At 42.9% G+C, this 17,031-nt stretch overlaps 1 protein-coding gene across 2 annotated transcripts in view; it reads left to right on the top strand.

Annotated features, from left to right (window-relative positions):
• The window catches only part of ST8SIA4 (ST8 alpha-N-acetyl-neuraminide alpha-2,8-sialyltransferase 4), a 241,380-nt gene that overhangs the window by 96,389 nt on the left and 127,960 nt on the right, over positions 1-17,031 (top strand). For both annotated transcript variants that reach the window (XM_030193419.1, XM_030193418.1), the window contains exon 3: positions 15,242-15,499. In XM_030193419.1, coding sequence (XP_030049279.1) covers positions 15,242-15,499 — 258 coding nt within the window. The remainder of the gene's footprint in view (positions 1-15,241; positions 15,500-17,031) is intronic.

Here is a 17,031-nt window from a genome sequence, read left to right as displayed (position 1 = left end):
GCAAGTTTAGAAAATAGCCAGGGGGGGGGGGGGGAGGAAAGGGAGAGAGAGAGATGCAAGACTGCCAAGGGGTGGGGGGGAGGTTGAAGGCACAATTAACTCAAGATTAATTTAGTAATTGTGAGATTAATCACCATTAAAATTGTTAATCATCCATCAGCCTTAGTTTATATTGATGTAGTAAACAGACCTCATTTTAAGACAGAAACAGCAGAGATTTAATTGAAGATATTCATAAAATTACTATGAAATGGGAGTTGATTATTTATAGGTGATGTCAGTTTCCTGGATGTTAATTACGACATTCCAGCTACACTGCTATCAGTAGTGAGATCCTGGATTCTCTTCAGGGAGAACTATTCCAGCAGCTGGTAAAAAAGCCTAAATGGAGGGAAGCAATACTGGACATGGCACCACTGAGTGAAAGCTTCTAATGTCATAGTGGGTGATCACCATGGTGTTGCTAAAGGTAAGTCTTGTCAGATGTATTTGATCAATTTTTTTGATTTGGTGACCTGAGAGCTGGATAGGGGAGAGTGCTAGGTATGGTGGATTTGGATTTTAGTGAGGCCTTTGACATCATTGTGCATAGGTGACTAATAAATAAACTGAGCCCCCCTGCTATGATCTCAAAAGTGCACAGACAGCTGGTCGTCTTGCACTGTTTGGGTTTTTTGCTTTTGTTTTTGTTTTCCGGTATTTCTCTGAGGTTAGTATAGCCGCCTGCTGCTTGTGGATAAATCTCTGAGTCTATTTTAATCATCCAGTTCTAGTACGGTAAAAAAAAAAAAAGCCTAAAACTTGAGAAATGTGTTAGGCAACAAAAGATAGTAGGTAAAGGAATTAATCCCAAGGAAAGATGCATTACTAGCATTACTAGTGGAGGCCGAGTTGGAGTAGGAAGCAATTTTGGATGGAATTGATAAAAATATACCAACTTCAGCTTCAAAATAAAAACAAACAACATTTTAATATATGGTAAATTTATCATTTTATACTTTTTATATATATATATATATATATATATATATTCAGATTCTTTGTTCAAACTTCAAATAAATGTATTTTTTTTTCTATTAGTATACTACTAATCATTTCTATAGTGCTACTAGATGTACGCAGCTCTGTACACATTATATGCAGGTACTTTCTCTATCCCTAGAGGGCTCACAATCTAAGTTGTTTGTTTGTTTGTTTGTTGTACCTGGGGTAATGGAGGGTAAGTGACTTGCCCAAGGTCACAAGGAGCTGCAGTGGGAATTGAATCCAGGTTGCCAGGATCAAAGCCCGCTGTACTTGCCATTAGACCACTCCTCCCTTCTTGTCCTAATTTAGTACATAAAGAAATATACTATGTTTCTGTGATTAATCAAATTTCGCTTAAATTTATTATATATAATAGGAGTAGGAGTCTGAGTCAGACAATAGAAAAATAGAGGAGTCGGAATCTGAGTTTGGTGTACCGTTTCACAGCCCTGATTACTATGAACATAATGTAAAGACTGCTCCTTGGTTCACTTCTTTCAATATTTTTATAAGTGTTGTTGTGATTAGGTTGTTGGGAACAGTTTGCTTTCTATGGATGATACCAGTCTGCAACAGAGTAGACATCCTAGATGATACAGAAAAGACGGGGTGGGATAATGAAGCTTGAGAAATCCTCTAGCATTTGTCAACTAAGATGTAATGCTGAAAACGTGAGGTCATGCCTTTGAGCTATTAAAACTCATGGGAGTGGTACAGTATGGGGTTGAAGCTCTGTGCACAAAAATCGAGTCCTGAGGTTTAATTGTATCTAATGATCTTAAAATAGCCAAATAGGTAGATATTCTGTCATTTGCTATTGCCTCAATTCTTGGGCACATTAGGAGAAGCGTGGCAGCAGGAAAAAGGAGTGCAGAGCTGTGAGTAATTCTGGAGACCATACCTTCAAACAGATATAGGTAGATGTTCTGGCATTTGCTATTGCCTCGATTTTCGGGTGCATTAGGAAAAGCGTGGCGGCAGGAAAAAGGAGTGCAGAACTGTAAGTAATTCTGGAGACCATACCTTCAAACAGATACAAACTGGATATAGTTGATCCAGAGGATGGCTGCTAAAACCATCATCTTATCTTCAACGTAAAGGACATGGGAATAAACTTATTTATTTATTTGTTACATTTGTACTCAACATTTTCCCACCTATTTGCAGGCTCAATGTGGCTTACATAGTACCGTAAAGGCATTCACCAGTCGGTTGATAACAAATACAAGGTTGTATTGTGGTCGAATAAGGTAGGTGTGTGTCAGGCACCATGAAGGTCGAAGGGAATGAAGATTGTATATTGTCCAATCCAATACGATCATTGGTTGTGCTGTGTTGCTGGGCGTGGGGATTTATGTTGGATCAGTGGGGTAAGCCTTTTTGAAGAGGTTGTTTTTTAGTGATTTTCTGAAGTTTAGATAGTCATGGATTGCTTTTACAGCTTTTGGGAGTCCATTCTATAGTTGTGCCCTTACATAGGAGAAGCTGGATGCATAAGTTGTTTTGTATTTAAGTCCTTTGCAATTTGAGTAATGTAAGTTTAGGTATGATCATGATGATCCGATTCTGTTTCTGGTTGGTAGATCTATGAGGTCTGTCATGTATCCTGGGACTACGCTGTAGATAATTTTGTGGACAAATGTGCAGATTTTGAAGATGATACGTTCTTTGATTGGGAGCCAGTGCAGCTTTTCTCGGAGGGGTTTAGCACTTTTGAAGCATGATTTACGAAATATCAGCCTGGCAGCTGTGTTTTGGGTGGTCTGGAGTTTTTCTGCGAGTTGTTCTTTACATCCTGCATATATTGCGTTGCAGTAATCTGCATGGCTTAGGACCGTTGATTGTATTAGGTTTCGAAAGATTTCCCTCGGAAAGAAAGGTTTTATTCGTTTAAGTTTCCACATTGAGTAGAACATTTTCTTTATTACAGAGTTTACTTGGCTCTCAAGGGTAAGGTTGTGGTCGATTGCGACGTTGAGTATATTTAGGCTGTCTGAGGTAGGGAGGGTGTGTTCTAGGGTGTTTATGGTTGTGGGTTTGTACTTGTTATGTTGAGATGAGAGGATGAGGCAGTGTGTTTTTTCTGTGTTCAGTTTCAGTTGGAATGAATTTGCCAGGAGTTCATGATGTTCAGGCCGTCATTGATTTCATTGGTTATTTCTGTCATGACTGAAGGGGATGTAGATTGCAACGTCGTCTGCATAGATGAACGGGTTGAGGCCTTGGTTGGATAGGGACTTTGCCAGTGGGATCATCATCATGTTGAAGAGTATTGGTGATAATGGTGATCCTTGAGGTACTCCACAGGTAGCTTTCCACGGTGATGATATGTTTGCATTTGATTTTACTCGGTAAGTTCTGGTGGTTAGAAAACCCTTTATCCAGTTAAGTACGTTTCCATCAATCCCGAAATGGCTAAGGAGTCTTAGTAGTATATTGTGGTTTACCATGTCGAATGCGCTCAATATGTCGAATTGGAGGAGAAGTATACTTTTACCTGTGGCTATTTCTTGCTTGAATTTGGCCAGAAGTGTGACTAGGACAGTTTCGGTACTGTGGTGGGGGCGGAACCCTGACTGTGAGTCGTGTAGTATTGAGAACTTGTCCATGTATTCTGCAGGGGCGTATCTGAACTGCGGCGGTAGGGGGGGCCAGAGTGAGGGGGCACATTATAGCCCCCCGCCGCCGCCGCCACCATTGCCGATCCCCCTCCCCCCAGCCGCTGCCATTGCCGATCCCCCCCGCCGTTGCTGTCGCCTACCTTCGCTGGCGGGGGACCCCAACCCCCGCCAGCCGAGGTCCGCGTCCTCCTGCCGCTGCCGGTAAAAGAATTCCGTCAGCTGGCGGGGGACCCCCAACCCCCGCCAGCCAAGCCGAGGTCCTTTCATTTCTAAAGCTGGCGCCGAAAGTTTCTTCTGAGTCTGACGTCGCTGCACGTTGTACGTGCAGGACGTCAGACTCAGAAACAGAATGAGCTTCATTCTGTTTCTGAGTCTGATGTCCTGCACGTACAACGTGCAGCGACGTCAGACTCAGAAGAAACTTTCGGCGCCAGCTTTAGAAATGAAAGGACCTCGGCTTGGCTGGCGGGGGTTGGGGGTCCCCCGCCAGCTGACGGAATTCTTTTACAGGCAGCCGGCAGCGGCAGGAGGACGCGGACCTCGGCTGGCGGGGGTTGGGGTCCCCCGCCAGCGAAGGTAGGCGACAGCAACGGAGGGAGAGGGTTGGCAGCGGTAGGGGGGTCCAGGGCGAAATCTGCGGGGGCCCAGGCCCCTGAGGCCCCACGCAGATACGCCCCTGGTATTCTGTAAGCTGTTTGGTCACCAAGCTCTCAGTTTGACTACTAGTGGTATGGATGCAACTGGGCAGTAATTGGTTAGGTCATTTGTGGGTTTTTTTGGTGTGTTTTGGTATTGGGGTGAGTAGGATGTTGCCATATTCTTCGGGGAAGAGACCTTGTTGTAGCATGAAGTTTAGGTGGGATGTGAGGTCTGTTATGAAGCGGTCAGGGGCGGATTTGAGTAGATCACTAGGACATATGTCCAGTTTGCAGTGGGTGTTGGCAAGTCTATGAGTCGTTTTTGTGACTGATTCAGTGGTGAGGAGAGTAAATGTTGACCAGAAGCGGTCGGCTGGGCATCCACCAGGGATTTGGTCCAGGTCGTTGAAGAAGTTAAAGATCTAAGGGCTCTTTTACTAAGCTGCTGCCAAGGACTCCCATTTTATGGAAGTGCTAACCAGTTAGTACGTTGGTGATGTCAGCGTGCTAGCTGAATAGCGCTTCCATGCCCATTCTCTGCCCCTGACTCTCCCCCTCCCAAAAAACACAGCATGCTTAGCCTGAGCCAATGGCAAAACTAATGTAGAACACTTTAGCACTTCCTGTGTTAAGCACACATTAGTGCATAATGCAGTTTAGTAAAAGGGCCCCTAAATAAATTTACACCGGAGGAGAGGTAGGAAAGGAGAGGTTTGAAATAGACATGTAAATAACTCCAAAATATAAATCTGTGAGTTAGGTCTTTTTGAGTTTGAAGAAAGTTTGGGATCGGAGAGTCGTAGGATATGGGTAAAAGCAAATTATTCTTTACTGTAAAAACAGTGGATCTGTGGAACAGGCTGTCAGTGGAGTAGTGGAGATGAGGACAGAAAATATGGGACAAGCATAGAGGATATCTGAAGGGGAAAGGGGTTGTAGTGACTGGGCTGTTGGATATACAGACTTTGGGTTTGAATCTGCCATTATTTTCTTTGTTTCTATTTGTGATGCATTGATCCCTGCCTAAAACTCTGTTCAACCCCTCCCCCATGCAGTTTGTTGTGCTGCATAATATAAACAGTGTTTCTCAAGCCTCCACTACCCAAGCAGCAAAGGACTCAAATACAAATCCACCTATGCAACCAGCTTTTCCTACCTAAGCGCACAACTATGGAACTCATTGCCAAAAGCAGTAAAAACTACGCTCGGCCACCTAAATTTTCGGAAAGCACTAAAGACAGACTTGTTCAGAAGAGCATACCCCACTGACCCAACATAAAAATACCGGTCACTTACGACACAATATAACCAAAGACCATAACGGACATTACCTGACTCTTCTTCCCCCTTTCCCTCTCTAAGTTCCTCCCAACTGTTTCCTACCATACATATACCTCATTATACCACAATATCACTTTGTATTCATTCATACTATGTATTTGTTCAAACCGTAACCGGCTAACGCCATTAATGGTTATATGTAAGCCACATTGAGCCTGCAAAAGGTTGGAAAATGAGGGATACAAATGTAACAAATAATAATAATAATAATTTGTGGGATACCCCTTAAGAACAATGCACACAGGACTGAAAAAAAGGAAAAAATATACCCAGAAGGACTGATAATATTTAAATAATAAACAATGAATATGAGATATCACTTATAATATCTTAAAAATGTGAGGAGGAAATATTGTGTGCTCAAGCTCCTGTCACTCCGATACTTTTAACTGAGTGACTACTGAGTTCATCGTGGCACATGGAAAAAAACTTCCATGTGCGAATTAGTCACTAAGGGCTCCTTTTACCAAGTGGTGGTGGTCCCATCGATCCTAAACTGGAATGCCTGAGTCTTTCCCCAATACCCAATCTCCCCTCACCTCATGCTTTTTTGCTCTGAAATATTTAAATCTATTTAATACTGGTACCATACTGTGCTCGGTGAGTTTGAGCTGACAGTACCTCCTGTGCACTAATATAGCCTGTTAACTTTCTTTTTAAAAACATACAACTTAAACATTTGGGCAGCTGTGATTAACTAAGGGTTCATCTTTTCATTGTTGGAATTGTGGATTTTTCCCAAGTCCATTTTTGTAGCGGTTTATGGACTTGTTCTTTAGGAAACCGTCTAACCCCTTTTTAAACTCTGCCAAGCTAACTGCCTTCACCACATTCTCCATAATAAATTATAAACAAGAAAACAACAAAGGTAGCACTATAAACATAAAAATCTTAATGTGATACAGAGAATTCAAATATTAAGGAACCAGCCTAGAATGATATACATTGGAAATGAAGTTCTGACAGAGAAATTTCTCTCTTCAAACTACCATTGCTTGTTGCCACTTATCTCCTCTTTGCTTTCTGTCTAGTCAGAGGCCGATTTGTTAACTGGCAAAATTAATTTGAAGTTCTGCATTAGCCCTTCTTCCACTTTACTTTTCTGCTAGCCATAGGCGGTCGGTGGCCCAACTATTTGGGGAGGCTAAAGGGGGTGGGGTTAGGGGTGGGCCAGGGGTGGAGCTTAAATCCATAATTGTCTGATAACACAGAAAAAAAATAAAAATAAAAGTCACAATTAATACCTTTTATTAAATTTAGATATTAGATATGTATCATATGTCAAAGAATAAAGTGGTTGCTCAAAGCATATTCTAAGCACAATCGCTCAACTGCAAAACACTATGCACAACTTTGTGCAAAAACACACTCAGAACCTTACTGTACCATAAATATTACACTGGGCAGAACCTAATACACCAATATACCACCCATACGGAAAATGCAGACCGTCAACAATATGAAACAAGGCATCATATCATTACAATTCTCAAGTAGAGCCACAAAACACCCTAATTCATGTTTAATGTGGGATAAAATGCCATAAATAAGTAAATAAATATAAACTTTTAATGTTGAGCACCTGATTCTCAAAGTGGACATATTCCAAATACTATAATGAAAATAAAATGATCTTTTCTACCTTTGTTGTCTGGTGACTTTTTCTGATCATGCTGGCCCAGTATCCGATTCTGCTGCTATCTGTCCTCAGTGCAGGTCAGGAAGTCATCCTCGTTAAATATCTCCCTAGCAACCCAGGATACCTCCAGCCAACCCCCCTCTTCTCTCCCAGCAGTAAGGTAAACAAACCATAAACCAATTTCTACAACTGGTTACAGAAGGCTAGAGGGCTTTCACTGCAGCTCCTGCTGTGAGGATGGAGGTAAATCAACAATTTAAACCCCTCAGAGCACAGCAGGGGAGGCTTAGCCTCTCCAAGCCTCTTACACCGGGCGCCTATGCTGCTAGCCTTTTAATATAAGTGTTTCAGGGGAAGTCTCATATTGTCGCTTTACATCGCTGGTTCTACTGCCGGTTTCATGCGACTGTTCTAATCATAGACAACCTCCTGCCATCCACATAAAAAATTTTTTGTGCTTTTTTTTTTCTTTTCCTTTCTAATGTGTTCAAAATAATAACAAAAACTTGTGCAATCGAGTGACCACTATTAAATCAGTGGAAGTTTGATTGTCTTGCTTTACATTTATACAAGACTCTCTCAAAACGCTCAAACACTTATCTGTATGACTCTGTCTTGAGCGATCCCAGGAGCCCTTATTGTCCCCCTGTTTTGCTATGGAGCTTTGTCAAGGGACAGTCCTGATTTAGCAGGACCAAGACTTTGGGCTCATATTTGCCAAAAGGAAATAAGTAGTTCAGAATTTACTATATTTCTCCACACTCAATAACTTGGTCAACTCAGCAAGATTTTTCTGAACCAGAATTTACTAAAGTCTTTAAAAGTCATTTACATTTATAACAGTTGCAAGGCATTTAACATATATCCAACAGAATTTCAAACTGTAGCAAAAGTATATACAAAGTCTTGCTAAGGATGTAAAGAGACTTTAAATTAGAGGAAGGTGACCAAAAATGGTATTGGGCTTGTGCTAAAAGATGTGTGAAGAGACTGGAAGGCCTGAATATGTATACCCAAGAGAAAAGGAGGGACAGGGGAGATATGATACATACGTTTAAATTCTTGAAATGTATGTATATAGAAACAAATCTTTTCCAGAGAAGAGGAAAAAGTAAAACTAGGGGACATGAATTAAGTTTGGGGGGGGGGGGGGGGTAGACTTAGGAGTAACATCAGGAAATTATTTTTCAAGGAGAGGGTAGACAATGCCTGGAATGCCCTCCTGAGGAAGGTAGTAGAGACAAAAACAGTGAAAGAATTCAAAAAGGCATGAGATGAACACAGAGGATCCGTAATTAGAAAATGAAAAAACAAAACTTCCTTAGCTTCTGCAGTAGATGAATCCAGGAACTGGTGGGTTGTGTCTCTATTCTATACTCATCCTTCTCGATCTATCTGCTGCTTTTGACACTGTTGATCACAGCCTACTCCTTGATACGCTGTCCTCACTTGGATTTCAGGGCTCTGTTCTTTCCTGGTTTTCTTCTTATCTGTCCCAGCGTACCTTTAGTGTATACTCTAGTGGATCCTCCTGTACTTCTATCCCACTGTCAGTTGGGGTACCTCAGGGATCTGTCCTGGGACCTCTTCTTTTCTCCATCTATACTTCTTCCCTTGGTACTCTGATCTCATCCCATGGTTTTCAGTATCATCTTTACGCTGATGACTCCCAGATCTACCTCTCCACACCAGAAATCTCATCAGGAATCCAGGCCAAAGTATCAGCCTGCCTGTCTGACATTGCTGCCTGGATGTCTCAGCGCCATCTGAAACTAAACATAACCAAGACTGAGCTTCTCATCTTTCCCCCTAAACCAACCTCTCCTCCTCCCCCATTCTCTATTTCTGTGGATAACACTCTCATCCTTCCTGTCTCATCAGTTCGTAACCTTGGGGTCATCTTCGACTCCTCCCTCTCCTTCTCTGCACATATTCAGTAGACTGCTAAAACCTGTCGTTTCTTTCTCTATACTATCACCAAAATTCACCCTTTCCTTTCTGAGCACACTACCAGAACCCTCATCCACACTCTTATCACCTCTCGCTTAGACTATTGCAACTTGCTTCTTACAGGTCTCCCACTTAGCCATCTCTCTCCTTTTCAATCTGTTCAAAATTCTGCTGCACGACTAATATTCCGCCAGTGTCATTATGCTCATATTAGCCCTCTCCTCAAGTCACTTCACTGGCTTCCTATCCGTTTCCGCATACAGTTCAAACTCCTCTTATTGACCTATAAGTGCATTCACTCTGCAGCTCCTCAGTACCTCTCCACTCTCATCTCTCCCTACATTCCTCCCCAGGAACTCCGTTCACTGGGTAAATCTCTCTTATCTGCACCTTTCTCCTCCACTGCTAACTCCAGACTCCATTCCTTTTATCTTGCTGCACCATATGCCTGGAATAGACTTCCTGAGCCGGTACGCCAAGCTCCATCTCTGGCCGTCTTCAAATCTAAGCTAAAAGCCCACCTTTTTGATGCTGCTTTTAACTCCTAACCCTTATTCATTGTGTTCAGAACCTCCTGACTTTAATTTTCCCTTATCTCTTGTTTGTTCTGTCTGTCTGTCCTAATTAGATTGTAAGCTCTGTCGAGCAGGAACTGTCTCTTCATATTCAAGTGTACAGCGCTGCGTAGTCTAGTAGTGCTTTAGAAATGATAAGTAGTAGTAGTACTAGTCCATCTACCAACAGATGGAGATAATGAATTGATGGTAGTGATGCCAGATGGCAAGCTCCTCCTTCATCCAGTATGTCTCTATCTCCAGCAGGTGGTAGATGGCTTTTCAGCAGCTCCTGGATTCTTTTTTTGGGGGGCTACTCCTGGGCCTGGTGGACCAGTTGAGTGCGGGGGGTGTTTGGCTTATGGTGCCAACTTTGTGGGCATACTTAGCCTTCTGCCTCACCCAGTGCCCCCCCCCCCCTTCTTCCCGGTGTCCTGAGCTCTTGCCTTCCTCATCAACTTCTTAAAAAAAAGAGGAACTCTTTAGCTTTTAACTTCTGTAAAAAAAAAAAAATTAAAATAATAAAAAAAAAGAACCGGGAAGAAATTACTGGGAGAGCTATATGGTGGAGTTTCCTTTCCCTGAGCTGCCTCACGCTGTGTCTGCCCCTCTCTCTCTCTTCCTCCCAATCGAGCAGCAGATTAACTTGCTGGGAGGCCCTGTTGCTGCCTTGGGACACACTGGCTTGGTGAGTGCTGTTCTCTTGTGCTTTTTGTCGCATCAGTACCATGACTCTGTGATGAAGTGGGCAAGAGATGATCCTGCTGTGGTAAGCGGTGCTTCGCAGCGGGGTTTTGTGAGGCTGGGTGCTTGCAAGCCTTGGCGGAAAATGGAGAGGCTCTCTCTCCTGAACAGTCAGTTTCCCACGCTGACGAGGCGGAAGTGCACGCTATCTTACAGGCGCCTGCTGACGCAGTTTCAGCTTCTGAGTGTTCTCGGCTTGCAGCATTTTCAGGTGCTGATGCAGAGGGGAATTTTTCTGTTCCTGGGGCCTCTTTGGGGTTGGTTCCCGATTCTGCTGATCTGGGGAAGTTTTTCTTCCCAGACTTCTTGCTCCTCATGCACCAGGCTTATTTCCTTAAAGGACCTTGCCTCAGCACCCCTTCTCTAGTGCTCCCTCTCCGGGGATTTCTGTTCTGGATTTGAGCTTAGTGACCCATTCTTTGGTTGAGGATCTGTCCCTCAAGAGGCAGTGCTTAGGCGCCGGTTGTGTGGTGGAGGAGGAGGGACCCAACATGGTCGCCCTCTTGCTGGCTACCTTTTCGTGGAACTCTTTGCACCCTTCTTGGATGGATGAGCTGGAGGAGGGCGAGGTGGCCCAGGAGGACTCTGATGATCCTTCTCCAGTCCGCCCCTTTCATACGGAAGAACTTCCTGTGCTCATCTGTAGTGCCTTGGAGGCCTTGAATATTTCTGACCCTGAGACGCAGACTGTGGCTACGGTCAGCCTCAAGATGACTAGCACAAGAAGGTTATCTGTCTTTTCCTGTCCATGAGGCCATTCAGGAACTTATTTTGGCCCCATGGACTGACCCTGAAGGGGGTTTGAAGGTAGCCAAGGTGATGGCTTGCCTATACCCTGTGGCTACGGTGTATGGAGAGAAGTTTTTTTTCCAAAGGTACGCACCCTAGTAATGGTTGTTACTAAGAAGACCACCCTCCTGGTAGAGGGAGGGGGTAGTGCTGAAGGACATGCAGGATCAGTGTTTGGAGGCCTCTCTTAAGTGCATCATTTAGGTTTTGGTGCTTGCCCTCCAAGTCTCTATTTGCAGTTCTTATGTTGCCAGAGCATGCATTAGCTGGTTTCAGCAGGTGCTTGAGCAAGACCGGGATTCTTGTCCCATATGGAGTCAGGGCTTGTCTTCTTGCCCGACTCTTTCTATGATTTGGTATGTGCCTTGGCCAAACAGATGGCACTGGTGGTGTCTTCCTGCCATTTGCTGTGGCTGCATCATTGGGCTGCGGACATAGCATCTAAGCAGCATCTTACACGTCTGCCCTTTTGAGGTAAGCTATTTTTGGGGAGGACCTCAAGTAAATTGTAAAGGTGACTCTAAGATTTGGTGGCTTCCCGAGGATTAACCCAAGACCTTGTTGAGGATGGAGCCTGCCAGACCCTGCCTGCAGGAGGCCCGCCAGAACCAGCCAGGCAGGTCCGCGGGATCTTTCCAGCATCCTCGTTTTCAACAGCGCTCGTCCTTTGAAGGAGATAAGTGCCCCTATGAGACTGCTGCATGTCAGGGAGTGGGCAGACACCCGACCCAACGATGGGGGTTGGTCTGCTCTTTGGCGCCTGACATAGGTGGTCAGTTGACTCACTTCTATGAAGAGTGGACCAATATTCCGACCAGTGGGTCTTGGATATTATCCAAGAAGGTTGCAAACTGGTATTTGCTTCTTTCATGCACAAAGTGTTTCTGGAGTCCCAGTGTGCCACAGCCTCCAAACTAGCGGTGGTTTAGACCACATTGAGGCCACTGCTGCATCTGGGGGCAGTGGTGTCAGTGCCTTCTCCTGACGTTTGCTTGGGCTGATATTCGATTTCCTTTGTTGTCCCTTGGGAAGGTGGCTCATTCTAGTCCATTCTTGATCTCCGGAAGGTAAATCTGTGTCTTTCTGTGCTTATTTCTGCATGGAGGCATTCAGATCTGTGGTTGCCGTGGTGCAACTGGAGAAGTTTCTTACTGCCCTGGATCTCTAGGAGATCTGTTTGCATATCCCTATTTGGCCACCACATCAGCGGTTCCTCCTTTTGCCATTCTGGGACAGCATTTCCAGTTTCGGGCCTTTCCCTCTTTTCTGGCCACTGCTGTTAACCTTTTTTTTATACTTTATATCATTTTATAATTACATTTACAACATAAATGCAATGGAAATACAGACAACAATTAAATATAGGAATAACAAAAATAAGGAAATAATATTCTCTATACGCTTCGTCCACTAAACAATGATCCAAGTACTAGGAAAAAAATAAAAATTTGATAACTAATCTCCATCAATGAAACTTGGGGAGCATTTGAACCTGCTAGCTGTCAGGAAAAATCTGTATCTTTGAGCCCATAAATCCTGCATTTGCGTGATGGAAATAAGTCCGAAAAATATTATTTCGATCTATTTCTAGAGCAAAGGTAACAATTAGGGTAGTTCTTTCAGTCACAATTTCCAGGGAGGACTCTAGAAATTCAGTCAAATTTAAGTCCGAAGAAACTTGAGGTTGACCATCAGGTGCTTTCTTAATTCCTGTTATGCACTGGGCCCTAGCAATAGGTGGAAAACCTTCTGCTGGTATTCCCAGAACTTCTCCAAAATACTTTCTCAGCATGTCAACAGCGGAAATTAGCGGTGATTTAGGGAAATTTATAAACCTCAAGTTGCTCTTACGACTTTGATTTTCAAGAAATTCAATTTGCGGAATTCAATCTCTCTCTTCTTGATTAATGTGGCTGTAACTTTTTGCAATTTAGTAACTTCTCCTTCCAAAGTTGTTACCTTGTCTGAGTTATGTTGGACTTTTCCAGCAATTGCTTGGTAATTTTGCTTCAGATCAGTAACTTCTCCCCTAAGGGAGTTTACATTCATTTGTAAAACAGTGTGAATACCTTGAATGGCGTCTCAGAGAGTTTCTAACGTAATCACAGCTGGTCTTACAGTTCCTCGTGATCCTTCAGGAGTGGTAGCTCGAGTCATAGAAGAAGAAACTCGTTCCTCCGTTGTTAATTTGGCCGTCGTTGAAGCGTCAACGGGCCCTCCCGGATCAGATGGCAGGGGCTGTACACCACCAATCACTCCAGCCTTCTGTTCCCCCGTCGGCGTCATCTCACTTCTTGGTCGTGGAGGGGCTGTGTTAGAGGGCGGACTAAGCGATACGCCCTCAATGCTATGATCAGCTTCCAACAAAGCTCATCTCGTAGTCGCAGGTAATTGTTCTCCGAGCGCCCTCACTCTGAAGGACTCCAGTATAGTTTGACGCACAGTGGGATTTACGGCTGGGCTCAGGGAGATAGGAGCCTTCACTTTCCCCTTTCTCTTCCCCATGATGTTCTATAGGGGATCTGGCGTCTTTCCTTTTTAGGTGCTCAGGAGCTCTGGCGCTTACACCGTCTCAGTCGCCATCTTGGATCTCTCAGTCGCCGTTAACCTTTTTAAAGGTGATAGTGGTGTGGCAGCATTCCTTCGCAAGGAGGGCAGCAGAATGCACCCCTTTCTCGACGATTGGCTGACTCACACGGACTCGGAACAGGAGAGTCACAGGGCCACCGTTCGGGTCTTAGCCCTGTTCAGTCCTAGGGGATGAATCTGCCGAGAGCTATTTTTTGTCACCTCTGTCCCTGGAGTACCTGGGGGTCATCTTCAGTACGGTCCAGAGTGGATGTGGCCACTAGGTCGGATCTTCCTTTGGTGTGGTGGTTCTGTCTAGAGAAGTGGCAGCTTCCCACCCTCTTTAGAGATTGCTTTGGTACATCCCATCAGTTCCTGGATTCATCTGATGCAGAGGCTAAGGAAGGTAAAATTATGCCTTACCTGCTGATAATTTTCTTTCCTTTAGTCGCAGCAGATGAATCCAGGATACCTCCCATTCACCGCATATTTTTCTCTGTGTTATCTCTCTTAGTTTTCTAAAAAAGCAAAATAAAATAAAACATAGAGACAATTTCCGTAGAGAATCCACCTCCTGGATCTTCTTTTTCCATCTAGTCCTTAATTAGAACATAAGAGTAGCCATACTGGGTCAGACCAGTGGTCCATCTAGCCCTGTATTCTGTTTTCCAAACAGTGGAAGCCAGGTCACAAGTACCTGGCAGAAACCCAAATCCTGGCAACACTCCATACTACAAATCCCAGGGCAAGCGGTTGCTTCCCATGTCTGTCTCAATAGCAGCCTATGGACTTTTCCTCCAGGAATACAGCGCTGTGTATGTTTAGTAGCACTTTAGAAATGATTAGTAGTAGTAGAATTTGTCCAAAACTTTTAAATCCAGATACGCTAACCACTGTTACCATATCTTCCGGCAGAGAGTTCCAGAGATTAACTATTTGTTGAGTGAAAAAATATGTCCTCCTGTTTGTTTTAAAACTATTTCTGTGTAACTTCCTTGAGTGTCCCCTAGTCTTTGTATTTTTGGAATGAGTAAAAAAATCGATTTACTTCTATTCATTCTACAGCACTCAGAATTTTGTAGACTGAGGTATGATTATCTCCCCTCATCTGATTCATTGTGTTCAGAGTATATGTGTAATTAAAATAACTTTTAACCAAGAACCACATTAACAAATCTTTCTTGTTAAAAAAAAATGCTATGTGGCTTTTTGGGTCAGCTCAAGTTTATGTAAGACATGTAGCTACCTATCAAAGTGTGTGTCAAACTTAGATATGAATTGACCTAATCAGGTTCACACTGTTTGGAAATCTTGAAAAGTGCAGGTCTCTGTTTAGTGTTTACATGATTAATTTTTTGTTTTCCAATATAGAAAGGATATTCTTCGATTTTTGGATGCAGAGAGAGATGTTTCAGTTGTGAAGAGCAGTTTCAAGCCTGGAGATGTAATCCATTATGTGCTGGATAGACGTCGCACACTGAACATTTCAAGCAATTTGCATAGTCTCCTACCTGAGAAATCACCAATGAAGGGTCGCCGGTTTAAAACATGTGCAGTTGTGGGAAACTCTGGAATACTCCTGGACAGTCAATGTGGAAAGGAAATTGACAGCCATGACTTTGTAATAAGGTGAGCTTTCATCTGTTGCTAAAGATAATAACACCTTATCTACTACAGTACATGGACAAAATTGTCAGGAATTCTTTGGCCTTTGATATCAGTTTCATTACTTATTTGGAATTACTGATTAAATGATATGTTCGACTGTGACCCAAAACATAAATGCATTTGTATGTCTTAGGAACATGGTTATATTTGTATGTTTATTTTTTTATTGCATTTTGGAAACCTTACATACAAAGAAATTAAATCTTTTGAATGAAAAGTACATAAATATCCAAAACAGAAAAAGGAAATCAATCTTAAAGAAAGATAAGAAAAATACATTATCAATGTTTTCTGTTAGCCCATTTATGGGAGACCCAAAATAGATAAATCTAGTATAAGATAGACAAAATAAGAAGGAAATATTTACAGGAAAAAAAAAGCGTGGGAAGCAATACCTATATGATATTAGCCCTGGATTACAATAACATTATGACTTCATTCAGATACAGTTCCTTTGCCATCTAGAAAAAAATTGCAGCTGAGAAGGCTCAAAAAAACATATCTAACATCTTTCAAATTCACTAAACACTTACATGGATTGCACAAGTGAAATGTTGTAACTAGAGCCAAAACTCGCTGACATAAAGACAAAAAAGCTTCCTTCTGTTCTGTGTCCATCTAGATACATCTGGGAAGATTGAGATCTTACCCCTTAAAAGTCACAATCCGCGTTCTTAAAAAATAATTGCAATAAAGCTTCCCTCTCCTGAAGAAATACAAAAGGTACAAACAAAAGTGGATCTAATAGGTAACTCTTCTGCTGAAGCCTCCAAAATTCCAGTTAAACTCAAGCTGTTAGAAGGTAACTCAACTTACTCCAATCTTACCAGAGAGCTGCATCACTTTTTAATGACAAAGGAGTATAATATATTTTATTGAAGGGAGGCAGTCCAGAATCTTCCTATTTAAAGACATCTTGAAGAAATCTATGAAACGTATTCTAGGTGTTACTGTCATTAAACGTGAAAAGTTCAGCAGCCTCAAATGCAAAACTCTTGTATAATTCTCAAAGTTCTCAATCTTTCTATATAATATCATCTTATCTTGAATAGAAGTGGTTTGCAAAGATTTCAGTTGCTGAATCTGGTCAGACAAATCTTCCACAACAACTGTAGCAGCAAGAGCCTTCTCCAGCTTCAAAAGTTTCCCAGAATCTTGGAGAACTGCGGGTAAACCCACAGAGCAGACTCTGTAAAGTGACTCCAGAATTTGCCAAATGGAGTCCAATGACACCATCACTGGCTTGACTAAAGGTGGTAATTGAAAAGCCAAACCAATGACCTGACCTTCCATAGCAGCCCTCAACTGAGCTCCAGCCGAAGCTGTACTCAGAACTGCTGTAATTTGACCCCCTGGTGTCTACAGTTAGAGTCCTGCTTACAGACACTTGCTTCAGCTTCTATTTCGGCCTACTGATGCTCCTTTCTAGAGCAAGGGAGTGGCACAGGGCCAATTTGTGTTTTTAAAATGAGGCGTATGTAATGGAGCCATTG

This window comes from Microcaecilia unicolor, chromosome 2 (assembly GCF_901765095.1).
Source record: "Microcaecilia unicolor chromosome 2, aMicUni1.1, whole genome shotgun sequence".
Taxonomy (NCBI): Eukaryota; Metazoa; Chordata; class Amphibia; order Gymnophiona; family Siphonopidae; genus Microcaecilia; species Microcaecilia unicolor.
Note: the sequence above shows the minus strand (reverse complement) of the source record. Positions and strands in the feature narration are given on the sequence as shown.